This window comes from Arachis ipaensis, chromosome B08, assembly GCF_000816755.2.
Source record: "Arachis ipaensis cultivar K30076 chromosome B08, Araip1.1, whole genome shotgun sequence".
NCBI lineage: Eukaryota > Viridiplantae > Streptophyta > Magnoliopsida > Fabales > Fabaceae > Arachis > Arachis ipaensis.
Genome location: NC_029792.2, coordinates 116,670,776 through 116,692,173, shown reverse-complemented (window position 1 = coordinate 116,692,173; position 21,398 = coordinate 116,670,776). Strand labels below are relative to the sequence as shown.

At 43.7% G+C, this 21,398-nt stretch overlaps 1 protein-coding gene across 1 annotated transcript; it reads right to left on the bottom strand.

Moving 5' to 3' along the window:
• Positions 4,183–5,577, bottom strand: LOC107611602. Its single transcript, XM_016313512.1, has 2 exons — positions 4,810–5,577; positions 4,183–4,593 (listed from the first exon to the last, which is right to left on the bottom strand). The coding sequence occupies exons 1-2, from the start codon at positions 5,575–5,577 to the stop codon at positions 4,183–4,185; spliced, it is 1,179 nt and encodes a 392-aa protein (XP_016168998.1).

Genomic DNA, 21,398 nt, shown 5'->3' with positions numbered 1-21,398 from the left:
AAGTTTTTTTTTTTAAAGGATAGAGTTTTTTTTTTTTAGTGTAATGGGTTAATTATTTAATCACATCTCATTGAGAAAATTTTTGTTCATAAACTTTGTTAACAGATGTCAAACTTTATAATTATTTTTGTATCATCATAAAAAAAACTTTGAGAGAAATGCAATGGAGTTCTGGTATATATGGGATGAGAGATGTCAAAAATTAAAAGAGCCAAATAAAGGAATACTGAATATCTTTTTCATGGGAGGAGGGGAATCATTTAAGGATGATTTAAGGTACATTACTTTCAAGAATTTTTATAGGGCTGAAAATGATTTAGGACTTGATAATGGTTTATATTTGTACGGTAGGTTGGGTACCGGATGTTTTGGGTTGATACTTCGATTGATGAGAGGGGGCCTCGCCTGATTTCGGGTTACTGGGTTGGAGTAGCCGATGTTCTGAGCTCTTCGTGTGAGAAGGGGGTGTCACCTGCAAAGACACTCCGACGCTCTAGTCAGTCAAGTGTGCAGGCGAAATATGTGAGAATGGTATGTGATGTACCTTGGGGGAGGGGTAGGACCCTCCCCATTTATACCGTGTCAGAGGCGGGTCCCACAAGGGCAGAACCCACCTTTCTCGAAGCTTCCATACACAGCTGTAATAGTTAGTTGTCCAGGACGCGTGTCCGGGTCGGTGTTTGAACGTCTCGCACCTGACCGTTCGGGTCGGTGGTTCGCAGGTCGGGTCGGCCCATGTTCTATTTGGGCCGGGCCGTAACAGTGCCCCAACGCGCCAGTGATGATCGTGAGGGTCGTGAGTGGCATGTTATCTCTTCTTTTGTGCATTGTCGCCAAGTCGGCCGCTCGTGGAGAGGACGTGCCTCTTGAGCGCGTGTCTGTTCGTTTCTGGAGATAACCGTTCGTCGCCTCGTTACTCGCGCTGAGCATTAAATGCTCATAATGGGTTATTTCAAAATCCCGCGTGTAAAGACTATTTTACCCCTTGGTCTTTCGCGCTTCTCGAGTCTGTCAGTTTTAACCAGTTTTGCTTTTGGTTTTCACCCCATTTCTTCACTCCTTCTATCTCCATCTTCTTCTCCCTTGAATTTCCCAGAGTATCATTTCTGCGTCCCTGTGCTTTCGCTCTTTTCCCTTCTCTTTCGAATCTTTGCGATTATTCCAGGTAAGCGTTCATTTCCTTGCTCTCTTCTTCATGTTCATTTTACCTTCATTATTGGTTCTTCTGTATGTATGCTGCTTGTCTGAATTGTATGCTAGATGACCTTAGTGTTGAGTAGGTGAGTTAGGGGGGTTACCATTCCAGGGTATTAGCTTTTTAGGCTTTTGCTTGGATTCTGCTTTAGCCATGCTTAATTCTAGTTACTGAATGGCTTAATGTAGTTTCTGGGATTTTTCCGAGCTCCCGACCTCGTAGACTAACCGAGTGGTACCCCACTGTAGGTATGCCTCGCATCGTCTCACGAGCTTCCACCTCCATCGCGGGTTATGACCCGTACGCTTGGGTGACTTCCGATGTGAAAGAATCCCCGAACCAGATGGGCGAGGAGGAGCTTACCGAGTTCCGCAAAGTCGAGTACTTGTGCGGTGGAACCGACGAGGAGGCCAACTATGACGTTTTCGTTTCTGCCCCCGGCGAGCGGCTATACGAGCTCAACTTCCACTCCCCCCGGGTTCCCGATTGGATTTGGTTTTATAAGTACATGTTCACCCAAGTAGGGGTCCGTATTCCTTTTTCTGCCTTTCAAATGGCGCTTCTCAACCGGATTTCCGTGGCACCGTCGCAGCTGCATCCGAACAGTTAGGCCTCCATCCGCTGTTTCGAGATGGTGTGTGAATACCTAGAGCTGCCGGTGTCCGTAGACGTTTTTCTTTATTTTTTCAACCTCACGAATCCTTCCAAGGAAGGGAAAGCGAGGAAAGGGTTCATGTCCTTCCGATATGCCCATGGTCGAATGATTTTTGGCTTGTTTGAAGACTCTTATCATGGGTATAAGGATAAATATTTTAAGGTGCGTCCAGTTAAGGGTCGCCATCCCTTCTGGTTGTCGTTAGAAGGGGAACGCCTCATCCCGACGTATTGGAGTTTCAAGGCGGGGTCCAACACTTTTATTAAGGTGACTTACAAGGGGATGTCCGCTGTGGACAAAAAGGTTGTCGACGTGTTGTTGGCCATTTTTGGGAGGAATAATGTGAATCCCCACCTTCTTATGGGTGACCGGAAGGTCGCCAGAAATTATATTTGTGAGCAGCTTTTGACTTATGTTTCTTACTTTACTGTTGCTTTGGTTGGTCATGCCGATTTCACGACTGACTTGTTTATTTTTGTTGCAGTGGAAATGTCTGCCGAGATGACGGGCCTTGAGAATTTGTTCAAGAATTTTTTGGAGGAGAGCGACGAAGAGAAGACTGACGGGAAGTCAGAGGCTCCTCCTGAGAATAAGGAGGATCAGGCGGTGCCCTCGCCCCATGATGCTGAGATGTCGGACAAATATTCTGACGGGGCGCGCGTCTCTCCTATTCACGAGGAGGCGGCCGGTACCGGGCATTCGTCCTCCGCTCAACAAGTCGATGATGATGACGACTTGAAGGTTATCCCTACCCTCAAGAGGCAGAGGTCATTTTCCAGCCCTGAAGGAGCCCTCACCGTGATGGAGAGGAATTTTGACGCAGGAACCTTCATAGACTCTCAGTTGCTTCCCGGCACGGAGGAGCACTTCCATGGTACCGACCTTTCAGGGCAGACAAGGTGGATGTACCGTACCCTCCTCCGTGGTGCTGCTATAGCTCGGAAGGCCGAGTTCAAGTTGTCGGGGATGCAGTCGCTGCGTAGGAAGCTCGAATCTGCTGTCACATCCAATAATCAATTCAAAACTCAAGTTGAGACGCTTCGGGAGCAGCTGTCCAAGGCGGAGGAGAAGCTTAGGGCTGCCGAGGAGAAGGTCGCATCTGCTGAAGAAAAATTAAAGACCTCCGATGCTACCGTATCCCATCTAACCGAGCGGGTGATGACTTTGGAAAGTCATCTCAATGCCGCGCAAGGTCGGGTGGTCGCTTTGGAAAAGGAGCGTGATGTGGCCGTCTCGTCAGCTAAGGCCGCTCAAGTTGAAGCTGAAGAGTTTAAGAAGAAGCATAAAGAGACCGTGAAGCAGGGGAAAGGCGCGATCCTGATGACCGAAGAGGCTCTTAAAGCCCAGGTGAAGATCGTGGCCCCTGACTTCGATACGTCGGCAATTGGGGTTTTTAAGACAATTAAGGATGGCAAAATCGTTGATATGCCCAAGAAATGATCTCTTGTACCTTTTGTATTTTTGTTTGTAGAACTTGTGGAACTAACTTTTTAATAACTTTGGTAGTCGCTTGGTCGGCTTGTGATTATCATCTTTCCCTGCTTATCGGTAGAACGTTTTTGTTTTGTTTTGTTACCGTTTTGTTGGTATAGGCTTGTCGCTTGCGTTCGTTTACCGTTATGCTGGTAGTTTAACGAAGCCAAGTCATGGCTTTACTATTGCTGTAGTCATTTGTTATGGCTTTAGCTTAGTTGGCTCCCGGGGTGATTAGTCCCGGGGCACCGTATCGTGGTCCCGTTTAACATGTATTATAAGGAACTTGTTGTCGTGGGATGTGTAAATAGAGAAGAGCAAATGGGAAAGTAATTTTGACAAGTAAACGTTAATCGATAATTAAACAAGTCTATTGCCATAAGTATTTAACAAAAGTAAATCGCTGAGCTCGTCAGGTCGCCTAATCGGCGTGTTTGAGCTAGGAATAAAATCTTCTCAAGTTACCTGCGTTCCAGGTTCTCGGGACTTCCTTGCCATCAAGCTTCTCTAATTTGTAGGCGCCCTTGCCAATCACCTCTTTGACTCTGTAGGGGCCTTCCCAGTTTGCCGCCAGTTTACCTTCCCCTTGGGTCGGTAGCCCGATATCGTTGCGTCGCAAGACGAGGTCATTTTGCTCAAATTCTCTCTTGAGCACTTTGACATTGTAGCGTAGGGCCATTCTTTGCTTTAGTGCTATTTCTGACAAATGGGCCGTCTCCCTAGCCTCATCTGCTAGGTCCTTTTCCACCGCTTCCTCTACTCCCTTCAGGAGTAGTCGTGGGCTCGGCTCACCAATCTCTACAGGTATCATTGCGTCTACCTCGTACGTCAGGCAGAAAGGGGTTTCTCCTGTGGACGACTACTCAGTTGTTCGGTAAGACCAGAGAACCGAGGTGAGTTCGTCGGCCCATGCACCTTTTTTGTTATCCAGCCGCTTCTTGAGGCCCAACAATACAACCTTATTTGCCGCCTCAACTTGACCGTTCGTTTGGGGATGCTCTACCGAGGAGAATTTCTGCTTTATGCCTAGACCGGTGAGAAACTCCACAAACTTCTTGTCGGTGAACTGTGTCCCATTATCAGAGACAACGACTTCCGGGATGCCGAATCGAGTTATCACCTGCCTCCACATAAACTTTCGACAATTGACTGAGGATATACTGGCCAGTGGTTCAGCCTCTATCCATTTGGTGTAGTAGTCGATAGCGACTATGAGGTATTTAACTTGTCCCGGGCCTACCGGGAAAGGTCCGAGCAGGTTGACTCTCCACTGTGCAAAAGGTCGGGAGGACGTCAATAGGCTTAGCTCGGTTGCCGGCGCTTTGTGGAAGTTGGCGTTCTCTTGGCACTTGACGCATTTCCTCACGAATTCTTTGGAGTCCATCATCATCGATGGACAGTAATATCCAGCTCGGATGAGCTTCCTTGCTAGGGCTTTTCCCCCGATGTGGTGACCACAGCACCCCTCATGGACTTCTCTGAGTACGTAGTCCGTTTGATCGGGATGCAGGCACTTCAGCAAGGGCTGACTGAGTCCCTTTTTAAACAGTTGACCTTGTATAATCGCATATTTGGCTGCCTCCCTTCTCAATGCTTTGGCTGCCTTCTCGTCGTCGGGGAGTTTGCCGTTTTCTAGGAAATCAGTGATGGGGTCCATCCAGGAGGGGCCTACCTTTGTTAGGTGGAGGGCAACTGTTGGTTCTTTTATCATGCCTTGAATGAGGGACCGGTTTCCGACTCCCGGTTTTGTGCTCGCTAGCTTGGATAGGAGGTTTGCCCGTGTGTTCCTTTCCCTTGGAACATGTTGGACTGCGACCTCCTCGAATTGTTTGTTCAGCTCTCTGACCTTCTCCAAGTACTTTTGTAATAGCGAGTCTCTGGCTTGGTAGCTTCCATTTACTGGCAAGGTGACGACCTGTGAGTCACTGCACACTTCTAGCTTCGTAGCTCTGACTTCCCGAGCTAAGATCAAGCCGCCCAGGAGGGCTTCGTACTCTGCTTGGTTGTTCGACACGATAAACTCGGACTTGATTGATTGTTCGTATATGACCCCGGCAGGGCTTTCCAAGATGATCCCGGCACCTCCGGATGTTTGGTTGGAGGCTCCGTCCATGTGGAGCCTCCACCGTATGTCCTCCTCCTCGGTTGAGTCCCCCGTTACTTCTACCAAGAAGTCTGCCATTGCTTGTGCCTTAATCGCATGTCGGGGCTCATATCGCAAATCATACTGAGATAGCTCGATGGCCCAAGTCATCATTCTTCCCGCTAAGTCGGGTTTTTGGAGCACTTGGCGGATTCCTTGGTCCGTTCTCACGACCACTTGGTGACCCTGGAAGTATTGCCGGAGTCTTCGGGAAGAGGTTAGCAGTGCCAGAGCCAGCTTTTCTAACTTGCTGTATCTTAATTCTGCTCCTTGCAGTGCTCTACTCACGAAGTAAATTGGTTGTTGAACTTTCCCTTCTTCCCGTACCAAAACTGCTGCCAGCGCTTCCTCCGTTATGGCCAGGTACAGGTAGAGCGGTTTGGTTGTTGAACCTTCCCTTCTTCCCATACCAAAACTGCCGCCAGCGCTTCCTCCGTTATGGCCAGGTATAGGTAGAGCAGTTCTCCGACTTTGGGCTTCCCGAGCACGGGTGGTGTTGCGAGGATCTCTTTGAAATGGTTAAATGCTTCCTCACACGCCGGGGTCCATTCAAACATTATCCCTTTTTTCATGAGGTTGAAAAATGGCAGCGCCCTAGCCGCCGACGCTCCAAGGAAACGGGATAAGGTGGTGAGTCTACCTGATAGCCTCTGAACATCCTTGACAAAGCCCGGGCTCTTCATTTGGAGTATTGCTTGGCACTTTTCTGGGTTGGCTTCGACCCCTCTTTGGGTTATCATGAACCTTAGGAACTTTCCTGCTTCCACGGCAAAGGCACATTTGAGTGGGTTGAGCCTCATACCGTGTCGTCGGAGGGAGGCGAACACATTTCCCAGGTCGCTAAAGAGGTCCTCAGGCCGGATGGTCTTTGTGAGGATATCATCTACATACACCTCCACCGTTTTGCCTATGAGGTCACTAAATATCTTGTTCATTAGCCTTTGGTACGTCGCCCCAGCATTTTTCAGGCCGAATGGCATTACATTATAGCAGTATATCCCTCCCGGCATTATGAACGCTGTCTTCTTTTCGTCAGGCCGGTGTATCGGTATCTGATTATAGCCTGAATAAGCGTCCATAAAGCTCAGGTACCGATACCCCGCCGCCGCGTCGACGAGTGCAGTCCTTGGGGCATGCTTTGTTGAGATCAGAGTAATCCACACACATCCTCCATTTCCCCATTGTGCTTTTTCACTAGAACTACATTCGACAGCCATGTCGAGTAGTCGAGTTCTCGAATAAATCCTGCTTCGAGTAGGCTAGCCGTCTGCCTGGCCACCTCCTCCGCTCGCTCTTGCGACATTTTCCTTCTCCTTTGAGCCACCGGTCTGACCTCCGCCATCACGGCCAAGTGGTGTGACATGATTTGGGGGTCTATCCCCGTCATGTCGGCTGGCATCCATGCAAATAGGTCGCCATTAGCTCTGATCATTTCTATTAGGGGTCCCTTTAGGTCGTGTGGGAGGTTTCTGTTCATGTAGGTGAACTTCTCCTCAGTGTCCCCGACCCTGAATCTCTCTAAGTTCCCTTCCGGCTCGGGTCACGGCTTGTCGCTGACTCTGGCGTCCAAGTCGGCAAGGAACACCCCCGATGCCTCTTTAGATTTCTTTCTTAAGGAGAGGTTGGCATTGTCGCAAGCGACTACCATTTTCAGGTCTCCTTTTATGGATCCCACGGATCTGTCATCAGCGATGAACTTCATTATCAACATCTTTGTGGTGATCACTGCTTGAAGAGAGAACTTTTGTGTGGTCTAGAAATTCGCAGATAAATCCTCGTTGCAGGTATAGCTTCTAAACCAACAAAAGTCCTTTCATACAAACGTTTTGGTTGTCACAAGTAACAAACCCAATAAAATTTATAAACTGAAGTATTCAAACCTCGGGTCGTCTTCTCAAGGAATTGCAGGGAGGTGTTCTTATTATTAGTTATGGAAAACAATGTTTTTGGGTTTTGAAGGGTTTGAACAGGGAAAATAAATTGCAGGAATTAATAAATTAATATCTAATAAAACTCTTGGCAAGGTATGAAAATTTGGAAGTCCTATCCTAGTTACTCTTATGAGAATTGAGTTTAACCCCACTTAGTTAACCTTTACAAAAGCAAGGGAAAGTCAAGTGGACTAATTAGTTAGATTCCCAAGTCCTAGCCAACTCCTAAGGAAAGACTAGAGTTAGTGGAATTCCAGTCAATTAGAGGAATTAATTAACAATCACGATAAGTTTAATAACTCAAGAGCCTCCAGTTAATCAATTAAAGCCAAGAATATAAAAAAGCTAAATAAGAATCATAAGTCTGAAATACCTCAATTACATTTAATAAAAGGAAATTAATCCAAAAATATAAAGAGTTCATAAACTAATTTGGCAACATAAATAATTAAATGAGAGCATTAAAGTATCTGAAAATAAAAGAGAAATATAAAGTAAAAGAAATATTGAACCCGATGAAGAGTTGAAATCCTAAATCCTTTAAGAGGGATCCTAATCCTAAAACCTCTAAAAACTACATCTAAACTATGAAAAGTGAATAATGATCGACCTCCTCTGAATGGATGCATTTCCCCACTTTATAACCTCTAATATGTGCTTTCTGGACTTGGATCTGGGTCAAAAGGGTTCTAGAAATCGCTGGGAGCGTTTTCTGCAGTTTCTGGTGCGTGGCGTCTGTCACGCGTCTGCGTGGGTCACGTGGTCACGTCATCTGGAGTTTTCCTTATCACGCGTTCGCTTCGGTCACGCGTACGCGTCATTTGTGTTCTGCTCAAGGCACGCGTCCACGTCAGTCACACGTTCGCGTCACTGCCTTTTCGCGCTAGGCATGCGGCCGCGTCGTCCATGCGTTTGCGTCGCTGCCAGTTTCTTCAAAAACTCCATTTTGTGCTTTTCTTCCATTTTTGTCTGTTTCTTTTCCATCCTTTAAATCATTCCTGCCTGAAAATACTTAACACACAAATCACAGCATCGAATGGTAATAAAAGGTAATTAAAAATAAATATTTTTAAAGCATAGGAAACATGTTTTTTCACATATATCACATAATAAGGAAGGGGAAAGTAAAACCATGCAATTTCACATGAATAAGTGGGTGAAGGATTGAATAAATCACTTAAATTGAGCACAAAATATATCATAAAATATGGGTTTATCAACCTCCCCACACTTAAACAATAGCATGTCCTCATGCTAAATCCAAGATAAAGAGTAAGGTAAAGTGGTGGAATTTCATGCAATGCAATCTATTCTAAATGCAAACTACCTAAATGAATCATGCAATTCTAGTTATTATTCACTTGTATGTAAAACTTACATGTAGTTAAATTAATTTATATCCTCAAGGAATCATATATGCATAGCCAAACCTTAGATAATGTTAAAGCACTTTTACAATTGAGATGGGTAAAAATATTTCACAAACTTGCAAGACACTTAACAATTAAACAGAGATATATGGTGATGAGCTATTGAACCCTCACTGAATTTTGTGTTTACTCTCTAGTCACTCAGTGTTTATTAGGTTAATCACTCCATTATTTTTCTATCCTTACTTTTTATAACTTTGTTCTTCATCTAATCAATCAACAAATATGGAATACAGACATACAAAAATTATGAGGTCTTTTTCAAGGTTGTAATGGGGCCAAGGTAAAGGTAAGGGTATATGTATAAGGCTAAGTGAGTTAATAAGTGAATTCTTGATTAGTCTAAGATCTCACCTAACATACATATTTCATATAAATTAAAGTTCCTTAACCTATTTGTCCAAATTTTCCCACTTTGTATTGCAGACTCATGCATTAGATTTAATTCTGTCTCATGTGCATTGATTCTTTTTATTTTGCAATTGGAGAATTTTTGTATCCCCTTTATTTAAATACTTGAAAAAAAATTTTATATATATATATATTTTATCAATGCACATGGTAATTCAATCGTTTTGATTTCACATGAGCATGCTTCCCAAATTTTGTTTTTGAAACAACTTATTCTTTTTAAATTCTTACTTTGTTTCTATCATCCCATGTTCCCATAAAATTTCATACTCTTAAATTGTACACAATATCTATCTTAAGCTAACCAAGGATTCAACTTGGGATTTTTATTTTGTTTTTCTGCTTAAGGCTGGTAATGTGGTTTATAGAACAAGAGGGGATTAAAAAGCTCAAGGGGGCTAACAAGGGTGATGTAAGAGGTAGGCTAATTTGGGATAAGTGAGGAAAAATTCAAATGATGGCCTCAATCATCTCTTGGTATGTATCTATATTCTATATTGGACATATAGATTAAAACAAAGTAAAGAACATCAGAATGAAAAAGAAGGGTAAAACACACAGGAATAAAATTTATGGTTTGAATGTAACCATACAATTAGGCTCAAAACTCACGGGCTGTGTGTTCTCTAGCTCAAAAATCATATATCAGTTATACATGTCATGCAAATAGAATTCAAGAGTTCCCATTATTCTCATTGTAAATCTTAGGGTGGCCCTTAAAATCTTAGTGTTTCTCCTTGATGAAATATTGTTAACTAACTAACATGTAATGCTATATATACAAGGTGTGTGGATTGTTTTAATTTACTAAAGTTTCTAGTTTACTCCTTTTTATTTTCAATTAAACTAAACTATTATATGCTAAAAGGGTAAACTATACTAATTAATCCACATATTCTATAACTAATAAGTTTGGAATTGCAAACTAAACTAAATGTCTAAGATATAGACTAAAGTACAAAATGTGGAAATAAAGTAAAAATATAGCAAAAGAACAATGTGCAAGTACTGAAAGATAAAAATAAAAATAAAGATAAAAATACAGAAAAATAAACAAAATAAGATAAAAAGAGTCTGTAGTGGTTCACCAAAAAGATACGCCAGGGATGGCGACCTCCCCACACTTAAAATATAGCATCGTCCTCGATGCTCACTCAAGCTGGGTATGAAGGGGTGTCATCACTGGAAGGGTGGGTTGCTGGAGTCTCTGTGGTGGCCTGAGGGTCTGCAGACTGGATGAGTGTAGGAGGGTCTATCTGCTGTAGTGGAGGTGCTGACTGTAGAGAAATCTCTGGGTCTGCGGCCTGAATCTGGTGTGGCTCCGCATGCTGTGGTGCAGCCTGCTTTGGTCCTGCCTGCTCAGCCTCTCTCTGTGCATGTGTCTCCTCCTCATGCTCGTCCGCCTCCTCCTCAGATGGCTCTGATGGTGTGTCAGGCTCGGAGGGGATGTCGCCGTCAGATCGGATCATCAACTTGAGGTGCTCATAGCGTCGCATATTGCGATGCTCAGATCTCTCATATCGCCGCCAGTTGCGGCGCTCCATCTGGTCCAGCTGCTGAAATAGGCGGTGCACGAGGTGGTAAATGGGCTCTGAGGCAGGTGGAGGTGCAGTGGTGGTAGCTGGTGCAGCAGTGGATGAAGAAGGGGCAGCTGAAGGTGTGGCAGTCTCATCAGAAGCGGTGAGGAATGGGAGTCTCTGGCCTAAAGCCTGAAACTTCCTGCTGTGAGGGATAATCTTCTTGTAGTTCGCAACAGGTGGCTTCTCATCAGTAAGCTCCCAAGGCACGTCAGCTCGACGGCCGAGCTGGGTGATCAGATAAGGGAAAGGGAGAGTGCCTCTGACATGGACCCTGGCCATGTAATACTGGATGAATTGTGGAAGATACAGGTCCTTACCCTCCATCACACACCAGATGAGGGTGATCATAGCAGCGGGCAGCTCCGTCTCATGAGTGCTCGGCATCACATAGTTGCTCAAAATCTAGTGCCAGAGCCGAGCCTCATCATTCAGATAAATCAGCTTGGTTCCCTTAGGCATCACTGTGTTCTTTCCCATGACCCATGGGACAGTAGGATCAAGGGCGATCCTCTACTTGACAGCATCCCAGTCAAATCTCATAAAGCGCATGTCCTCTTCAGCCTTTTGGTAACCGTCAGGCTGATCTGATTTAGGCTGAAGGTGGAGGATGTCCTCAATGGCTTCCTCAGTGACCAAAATCTGTTTCCCTCTGAGGTGCACTGCATCCAGGGTAGTCTTGAAATAGTTGCAGTAAAACTCTCTGACCCAGGAAGCATTGACCTCTGTCAAGTTTCTCTCCAAGAAGAACCAGCCTCTCTGTTTTATCTGTTCGGAGGTGTACTGCTGTAGTTCTTCTGGAATTTTCAGAGTTCTCTCCAGGTATAGGTTCCTGGAGGTGGCAAACACTGGATACTTCAGCTCATAGTATCTGTTTGCAAATTTAACTTGATCATTGCCAGTGAGGAGCTGGTCAGCCTTCTCCTGCGGGGTAAAGTGCTTCTCTCGCTAGGAGTCATCATGCATAATGTCGATGATGGACATAGAGGATTCGCCTCTTTTCTGTTTGCCAGTGGTTGCTTTGCCTTTTCCTTTGCGCTGAGGGTCAGACATCCTGAAAAGCAGAAATTCCCGGGTATAATTGAAGAACAAAGCAGGAAAACAAGTAGGCAAATAGAATAATAACAATATAAGCACATAGTGGCAAAAGAGCAGTAGAATTATGAAATGAGTTAAGTATATGTGCATTATGGAATGTATTTGAGTTAGAAATCTGAGATGAAAAATCACAATCCAAAATGTAATCTAAGTAGAAATCATGTTAATTAGGAAAAATAATAATCATGCCTTGAGTTAGAAAGTTAAAGTAAATAGTTAAAAACCAAAAAGAGAAGTTTGAAAGTTAGATCGGTTAGGATTGAAAAAGAGGTTAGAAGGTGGAAATCAGTGAGTTAGGAGACAGAAAATTAAAGTGAGGGGCATTGATAAATGTTTCCTAGGTAACAATAAATTCAGAATTTTAAAGAATAATCAACTCATATTCAAACAAAAATTTCAGTGTATTGATGATAATTCAGATAGATACAAAAGTTGGTAAAAATTAAAATGAAATAATCAATAATGCAAGTTTAGTAACCAGGGAATCGAAAGGAATAAGAATGCGAGCCTGTGTATTCATGAATTGGTGTGGTTATAGCTAAGTGATGCAAAATGAAAAATTGCCAAAACCAATACATGAATGAAAATGAAACAATATGTAGAAAATTGGGCAGCATTTCGGCTGAAATTGGATGATCCCAGAAACAAACAGCAAGGAAAACAGTTCATATGAATTTAAATAAAGCTACAAATATACACAAACAGTAGGAACAGTAAAGAACAGTCTTAACAGCAGCAAGAAACATGGAAGAACAATGTGTGAACAATATGAGTATCACAACAAAATCAGAATTACGAAATAGATAAAACAGGTAGCAAGAACGGCACAATTATCAGGCCTAAAGCCACTAACCACATCCTAGCTACCTAACCACCTAGAATCCACTACAAACATGTATCTCTAACTAGCCTAATCCGAACATAATCTAAAAAATAAGCAAATAACTACAAGTGATAGAGAAATTGGCGCTCGGCGGAACCTGGTATGTGTAAGAGCAGAGGTGATGGTGCTGCGGCGGCGCTGGGGGGGCACGGCGGCGTGGTGGTGGAGCAGGGGCGGTGGCAGGGTTTGGGTTGGGTGAGGGGGAGAGGAAGGGAGAAGGGGGTGAGGGTTGTGGGTTGGAGGGGGGTTGTGATGGTGGGAGGCGGCGCTTCAAATCCACGCGAACGCGTGGGGCACGCGATCGCGTGGATAGGGCGAAATGGGATTGACGCGGTCGCGTGATTGACGCGATCGCGTGGAATGGGTAAAAGATGAATGACGCGGTTGCGTGAGGCATGCGACCGCGTCGCTGAAATTTGTTCTAGACGCACACTTCCAGCGTCATTTCAGCGCAACTCTTTGTCTTCATTTAGGGGCCATAATATCCATGCGACGCAGACGCGTCGCTCACGCTTTCGCGTGGGATGAGTGTTTTGCAAGTGACGTGACGCGAACGTGTGGGCCGTTTTGTGCTAAACGCACACTAGCCGCATGATTCCAGCCCAGATTTCTGATCGTTGGATTTTTACGCCGATTTCCAGATCACGCGTTCGCGTGAGTGACGCGGACGCGTGGGAGGTATTTTTTGCAACTGACGCGAATGCGTTAGTGACGCGGTCACGTGGAACAATTTGTGCCAAAGGCACGCCTCCAGCCACGCTTTCGTGTGACTTTCTATTCACTTTCCTTTTCTTCCTAATGCACTTTGTGACGCGGACGCGTCAGCGATGCTTACGCGTCGCGTGCATTTTTTTTTAATTATGCAATTATGCAATATGCAATGCTAATGTAGATGCTGTGAATAATATCCAGGTTCAATGAAAATAATGTAATAAAAAAAACAAACAACACGAAATAAAATTGAAAAAGAAACGACCATACCATGGTGGGTTGTCTCCCACCTAGCACTTTTAGTTAAAGTCCTTAAGTTGGACATTTGATGAGCTTCCTGTTATGGTGGCTTATGCTTAAATTGATCCAGAAATCTCCACCAAATGTTTGGTATGCCAACAGCCTCCGGGGTCCCAAACTAGGCATGTGAAGCTTTTGAGCAGCTTCAAACAGATTCTCAGGCTCCCGGGGTGACGAATGTCAGAATATTTTTCAGGATCCCAAACTTTGTTTTTAAATCCGCCTTCGTCTTGATCTATATTCTTCCATCCGGGCAGTTTAGAAATTGTATTCTCACCAAGATGACCAAACGTCTTATGAGACCCATTCAATTGAAATTGGTACCAATCCGTGCACTTCAAATTAAAGCGTGGAACCTTATTGAATCTTGCACACCAGCTCTGAGCACGAGCCATTTCCCTCTTACTCTTAAAGCCGCAGAGAGCTCTAAGCTGGCCATCTGTTTCAAGCAAACCATATTCAAGTGGAAAAGTAAAGATAAAGGTTAAGGATTGTACCCACTTGAAGCTTGTATTAGGTGGTAATGGCCTTGGGATAGATGTTTCCAGTGGTTCTATAAGCTCTACTCCCTTGTATTCTTCTGTGAACTCCTCCACTTCTTTGCAAAATTTTTCAACTGCAACTGCGTCCTGATCAAAGTCTTCTATGTCTTCCTCGTCACTCAAGTCATAAGCTGGAGGTTGAGAGAAATCTACCTCGACATCATCTTCATATTCACTTGGATGAGGTTCTTCAGGCTCAGGGAGTTCAGTTGCAGATGTAAGTTCATGACTAGGAGAGCTTGATTCATGGTCATCACTGCCTATGGAATCAATTTCTTGGTCTGTTCCATCCAATTTTTCACAAGGTAAATGCTTTGGGGGTTATGCACTATCCTCCTTGGCATCAATTTCGAACTTCTCAGCGGAATCCTTTACAGTTCTCGATTCCCATGGAGGTTCAGCATCTCCTAAATCTTCAACCACTTCTTCCTCTATAACTATCATGGCTTCCTCCACTTGTTCCAATACAAAGCCATGCTCCTCATTGTCCACCGAAGTTTCTAGTGTCTCCTTCATGCTACGCTCTTCTTTAGATTCTCCACATGTAGCAATTGGAGTACTTTGAGTGCTCAGATGTCGGGAAGCTATTATATTTACTACCTCAGTTTAGGCAATAGTGAGTTCCAGTACGCCCCTTTGCATCTTCGCTTGCCCTTGAAGAAGAATACGAAGTTTGTCATTCACTGGAGGTTGGGGTGGGTATGAGGGTTCATTGGTTGGGAGAGAGGGTTCATAATAAGAATGTGGTGGTTCTTGGGAGTAATTGGATTGGAATTGTGGTGGATAAGGGTCATACGGTGGTGAATGGTGAAAAGGAACTTGTGAGTGTAGTGGTTCAAAGCTACGTTGAGAGGATGGTCTATAAGCACAGGGTGGGGCTTGTTGGTAATTACAAGGGGGTCCACCATATCTATCAGCTTGGTATGCATTGTAGAGTGGTCATTGCCCATGATATCTTGGAGGGTGTTATTTCCTAAAGGGTTGATCAGGGCCTCTTGGCTCCATCCATCTTCGATTGCTTAGACCTTGATGCACATTCCTGTTATAGCTTCCACTCCTTTCAACAGATTTAGAACCAAACTCAAAGCGAGAGGGGTGAGAATTCATAGTAGCTAATAGAAATAAAAGGGAAAAACAAAAACAAATAAACAAGTAAAAGAAAAAAATATTTACAATAACCAATAATAAGGCACACGTTTGCAGTTCCCTGGCAAAGGCACCATTTTGAAGAGAGAATTTTTCCGTGGTCTAGAAATTCGTAGATAAATCCTCGTTGCAGGTATAGCTTCTAAACCAACAAAAGTCCTTTCATACAAACGTTTTGGTTGTCACAAGTAACAAACCCAGTAAAATTTATAAACCGAAGTATTCAAACCTCGGGTCGTCTTCTCAAGGAATTGCAGGGAGGTGTTCTTATTATTAGTTATGGAAAACAGTGTTTTTGGGTTTTGAAAGGTTTGAACAAGGAAAATAAATTGCAGGAATTAATAAATTAATATCTAATAAAACTGTTGGCAAGGTATGAAAATTTGGAAGTCCTATCCTTGTTACTCTTATAAGAATTGAGTTTAACCCCACTTAGTTAACCTTTACAAAAGCAAGGGAAAGTCAAGTGGACGAATTAGTTAGATTCCCAAGTCCTAGCCAACTCCTAAGGAAAGACTAGAGTTAGTGGAATTCCAGTCAATTAGAGGAATTAATTAACAATCACGATAAGTTTAATAACTCAAGAGCCTCCAGTTAATCAATTAAAGCCAAGAATATAAAAAAGCTAAATAAGAATCATAAGTCTGAAATACCTCAATTACATTTAATAAAAGGAAATTAATCCAAAAATATAAAGAGTTCATAAACTAATTTGGCAACATAAGTAATTAAATGAGAGCATTAAAGTATCTGAAAGTAAAAGAGAAATATAAAGTAAAAGAAATATTGAACCCGATGAAGAGTTGAATCCTAAATCCTTTAAGAGGGATCCTAATCCTAAAACCTAAGAGAGAGGAGAGAACCTCTCTCTCTAAAAACTACATCTAAACTATGAAAAGTGAATAATGATCGACCTCCTCTGAATGGATGCATTTCCCCACTTTATAACCTCTAATCTGTGCTTTCTAGACTTGGATCTGGGCCAAAGGGTTTCAGAAATCGCTGGGAGCATTTTCTACAGTTTCTGGTGTGTGGCGTCTGTCACGCGTCCGCGTGGGTCACGTGGTTGCGTCACCTGGAGTTTTCCTTATCACGCGTTCGCTTCGGTCATGCGTACGCGTCATTTGTGTTCTCCTCAAGGCACGCATCCGCGTCAGTCACGCGTTCGCGTCACTGCCTTTTCGCGCTAGGCATGCGGCCACGTCGTCCATGCGTTCGCGTCGCTGCCAGTTTCTTCAAAAACTCCATTTTGTGCTTTCCTTCCATTTTTGTATGTTTCCTTTCCATCCTTTAAATCATTCCTACCTGAAAATACTTAACACACAAATCACGGCATCGAATGGTAATAAAAAGTAATTAAAAATAAATATTTTTAAAGCATAGGAAACATGTTTTTTCACATATATCACATAATAAGGAAGGGGAAAGTAAAACCATGCAATTTCACATGAATAAGTGGGTGAAGGATTGAATAAATCACTTAAATTGAGCACAAAATATATCATAAAATATGGGTTTATCACTGCTCCGAGGTCGTTGATAGTCTTCTTCCCTAGGCTGACGTTGTAGGCCGTAGAGTCTCGTAAAACTACGAACTCGGCGATTACCGACCTTCGCCCCTGTTCTGATACTACAGATATTGGTAGGGAGATTATCCCATCTGGCTTGATGAAGTGGTCGCCCAAACCTACCACACCGTGCTGGTGCGTCTTTAAATCGGCATCCCATAGGCCCAAGGCGTCGAACACGTTACGAAACATGATATTCGAGTCAGCCCCGGTGTCCACGAGGATCCACTTGATGAGGCCGGTTCCCACTCTGGCTGTGATGACCATGGGAGGGTTTTTCGCGGTCTCATCGAACCATTGGTCCTCTGGGCCGAATGAGATGGGTGGGAGCCTCTTGAAACTTTGCACAGAGGATAAGGAGACCGCCAAGACCTTGGCGTCTTTCTTGTGTTCCGACCTCGACCTTGGAGGTGTGTCTCTTGCCGTTACCACGTTCACTATGGTAAGGTCGTGTTCGTTGTCCTCCGGCTCGTGACGTCGCTTCGCCGTGTGGGTCTATTCCTCTCCCTCGCGGTCGCAATCTTGCCGGCTCCCTGATGATGTGGGAGAATTCGGCCAGCTTTCCGTCCCGGATCGCTTGTTCCAACGCGTCCTTCAGGTCGAAGCAATCCTGTGTCTTGTGCCCATAGCCTTTGTGATAATCACAATAGAGGCTCTTGTTTCCCCCGGTCCGGTCCTTTCGAGGTCGGGACTTCGACAAAATTCCCTTCTCTGCTATCTGTTGATAAACTTCTATGATAGAGACAGTGAGAGGGGTGTAATTGGTGAACTTCCCGACTCGAGGAAACGGACTGGGTGTCTTGCTCGGACCGCCGTCTCTAGCGTGTTCCTTCTGTCTTTCTCTGCTTCCGTGCTGCCAGGTTTGTTTGTAGGAGGGCTGCCGTTTGTTGGCAGCCACGACCTGGCTGACTTCTTCATCGTTTATGTATTCCTTGGCTACACTTTGGATCTCCTGCATTGTCCACACCAGCTTCGTGGTGAGGTGCTTCCTAAAGTCCTCGTTTAGAAGTCCATTCATCAGGCATAGGCTTGCAACCGAATCAGTCAGCCCGTCGATCTCTAAGCACTCATCGTTGAACCGGTCTAGATATTTCCTGGTCGGTTCGCCGGACCTCTGCGTCAACCCAAGCAGATTGATCAGGTGCTTTGCCTTTGCAATTCTGGTAGTAAATTGGGCTAGGAAGGCATGGCTAATATCCGAAAACCGGGCCACCGAGCCCTGTGGAAGGCTGTTAAACCACCGTATTGCAGGTCCCGCGAGAGTGACCGGGAAAGCGCAACACCTTACCTCATCTTCCACTCCCTCCAGGTTCATCCTGGCCTCGAAGGCTGTAAGGTGCTCCTGCGGGTCTTGGGTTCCGTCGTACCTCATATCAGTCGGCTTGTCGAAGTGCTTCGGCAGTCGGACTTCGAGGATGGAACGATGAAATGGGGTTGCGCCCATTATCACTGGTACCCGCGTTCTCCTTGTTCTTCCCTCGCCATCTTCCCGTCGACCTTCTTCCCGGTCTCGATCTGTGGTGCGTCTCCTTTCGCGCCTGGTGTTAATGATGGGGTCGCAGTGTCTTCTTGGGCGTCCTTCCTCCCTGGCGCTCTCGGGCTCAGATCGTGGGCTAGCCGTTCGCCGAGAGTGGCTTCTTAGAGGGGAACGGGAGTAGCTTGATTCGGGTGTTAGTTGGCGGTGTTCCCGATCTACCAGCCGATGCTCCAGGTCCTGCATCCTGTGACGCAGTTCTTGCATTATTCTGGCGCTGTTGTCACCAGTTCCCCCGAAGGGGCGCTTTTCTGGAGATCGTGGAGTTCGTCGTGGAGGGGACCTCGTGGGCTCCCGGGAGGAAGCTACAGAGGCTTCCCCTCTGTGTTCAGCCTCGTGGCCGTGTCCTCCAGGGTCCAGTGCAACGTCCATTCAGGTAAAGTCAATGTACGGTAGGTCGGGTACCAGACGTTTCGGGTTGATACTTCGATTGATGAGAGGGGGTCTCGCCTGATTCCGGGTTACTGGGTTGGAGTAGCCGATGTTCCGAGCTCTTCGTGTGAGAACGGGGGTGTCACCTGCAAAGACACTCCGATGCTCTAGTCAGTCAAGTGTACAGGCAAAATATGTGAGAATGGTATGTGACGTACCTTGGGGGAGGGGTAGAACCCTCCCCATTTATACTGTGTCAGAGGCGGGTTCCACAAAGGCAGAACCCACCTTCCTCGAAACTTCCCTTTACAGCTATAGTAGCGAGCTGTCCGGAACGCGTGTCCGGGTCAGGAGCGTGTCCGGGTCGGTGTTTGAGCATCTCGCACCCGACCGTTCGGGTCGGGTGGTTCGCGGGGCGGGTTGGTCCATGTTCTGTTTGGGCCGGGCCGTAACAATATTTAATTAGGCTTGAAAGTGATATTGTTTGAATGTATAAATACGCAATTAAAAATATTATAATAAAATGAGTAAACATCTATCCCAGTTCTTGACCTTTACTTTGAAGAATATCGTGATCCCTAAAAATTTAAAAATCTTAAAAAGGCACTGTCTTTACAAATTTGGGACAATGTGATCCTTCTGTTGAGTCCAAGAGATCCATTTGTCTCAATTTGTTCCCCAACCAGAGGTGTAACACTTATTATTATTGACCTTCTTCCTCTTATTACTGAGCGATTATTGATTAATTAATTCTGTACACAGGTTTGAAGATGGTAGTAAAGACAAGACAGCTAATACCTCTCAATTGAATCCATCTACATCTGCTAGTGAGGTGCCACAACAGCCAACTAACCCAGCTCTCCTTCGAAAGAAGCAGAAAGGTTTTAGGCCCCCAACTCCCCAAGCATTACCCTTATCTGTTCCACCAACTATGGCACCATCTATTCCTCCAGCAAATGCAAGACCATCTACTCCACATGGTGTGTCATCCAAGACAATGGCAGCTGCTAGTGCTAGAACTACATCAAGAATTTTCAACTTCATCCCTACACCTAAGTTCAGGCCTCTTAGAAAGACTAGATAAATTGTCCTATTATGGTTTAGGATACTAGTAGTATGTTATTAGTATTTGAGACTGGGTTCAAAATCTTTTAATGATACATTTTGATATGGTATTAGATATTAGAACATGTTTTGATGTGATATTTTGATGTGGTATTTTAGTGTGGTAGCAGCTTGCCTTCTTCAAAGAATGTATATGATTGCAAGATTATGTTTATGTTAAATGTTTATTTTGATGAAATGAAAGATTATTATCTACCTTTATATTGTTCACACCATAGTTTGTTAATTGAATCGAAGGTACTCCTCAACTTTCTACCCAATTTTCCGTGTAAAAAGAGAGGGACTCACTCAATCTCATTTGTCCACACCATGATTTCATCGTAAAACCAAAAGGGGATTTTCAAACCTCTAATCAGTAATCACTGAATATTTCGACTATAATAGCTAAGGAGGTATTTATACCCTCTTATTAGGTTAAAACAAAGAAAATCTTAAAGTCCACAAACATAAAGTCCAAAGCTAGTAACTAAATAAACAAAAATCAAAATACATTAAAATAAACTAATAACTTTGAAATAATATTTGATCTTTTCATATCACGAACATTTAAAACACGTATCATTCTTCTCTTGTTCAAAAAAGAATCGTCCTGAATCTTGTAGTTGAAAAAATAGTATATGAAAAGGAACAAATATATAAAATATTTTTTTTGTATTTTTGGATTTTTCTCTTTTTTTATTTTTTTGCACTGTATATTTTTTTTATCTTTTTTTTTTTATATAAAATCAATAAGAACGATAAGATAATAATAAAATACAATCAAGAAAGAAAAAAACATAAAGAAGGACGTGAGAGACACTAGACTATTTTTTTATACAAGAAGAACAAACATAAATTAATAAGGATTAATCTATTACCTGAGCTCTAATACTAAACAATACGAAATAATAGATAAACAAAATGACATGAATTGAAATTGAATAAGAAAGATACATTAAAATTAAAATAGAAAATAAAAGGGATAAATTAAAATTGGATACAAAGAGAATCATTCTACTTTTTATCTAATTTCTGTGTGCAAGAAAGGGACTTCTCAACCTATCTTGTTTACACCATATTTTGGAAATTGAATCAAAGGGACTCCTCAACCTTCTACCCAATTTTTCATGCAACAAGAGTGGGACTCACTCAACCTCACTTGTCTACACCATGGTTTCATCATGAAACCAAAAAAATACTTTGACACCTCTAATCACTCACTTCTTCGACTACAATAACTAAGGAGGTATTTATAACCTCTTATTAGATTAAACAAAGAAAATCCTAAAGTCCACAAACATAAAGCACAATCTAGTAACTAAATA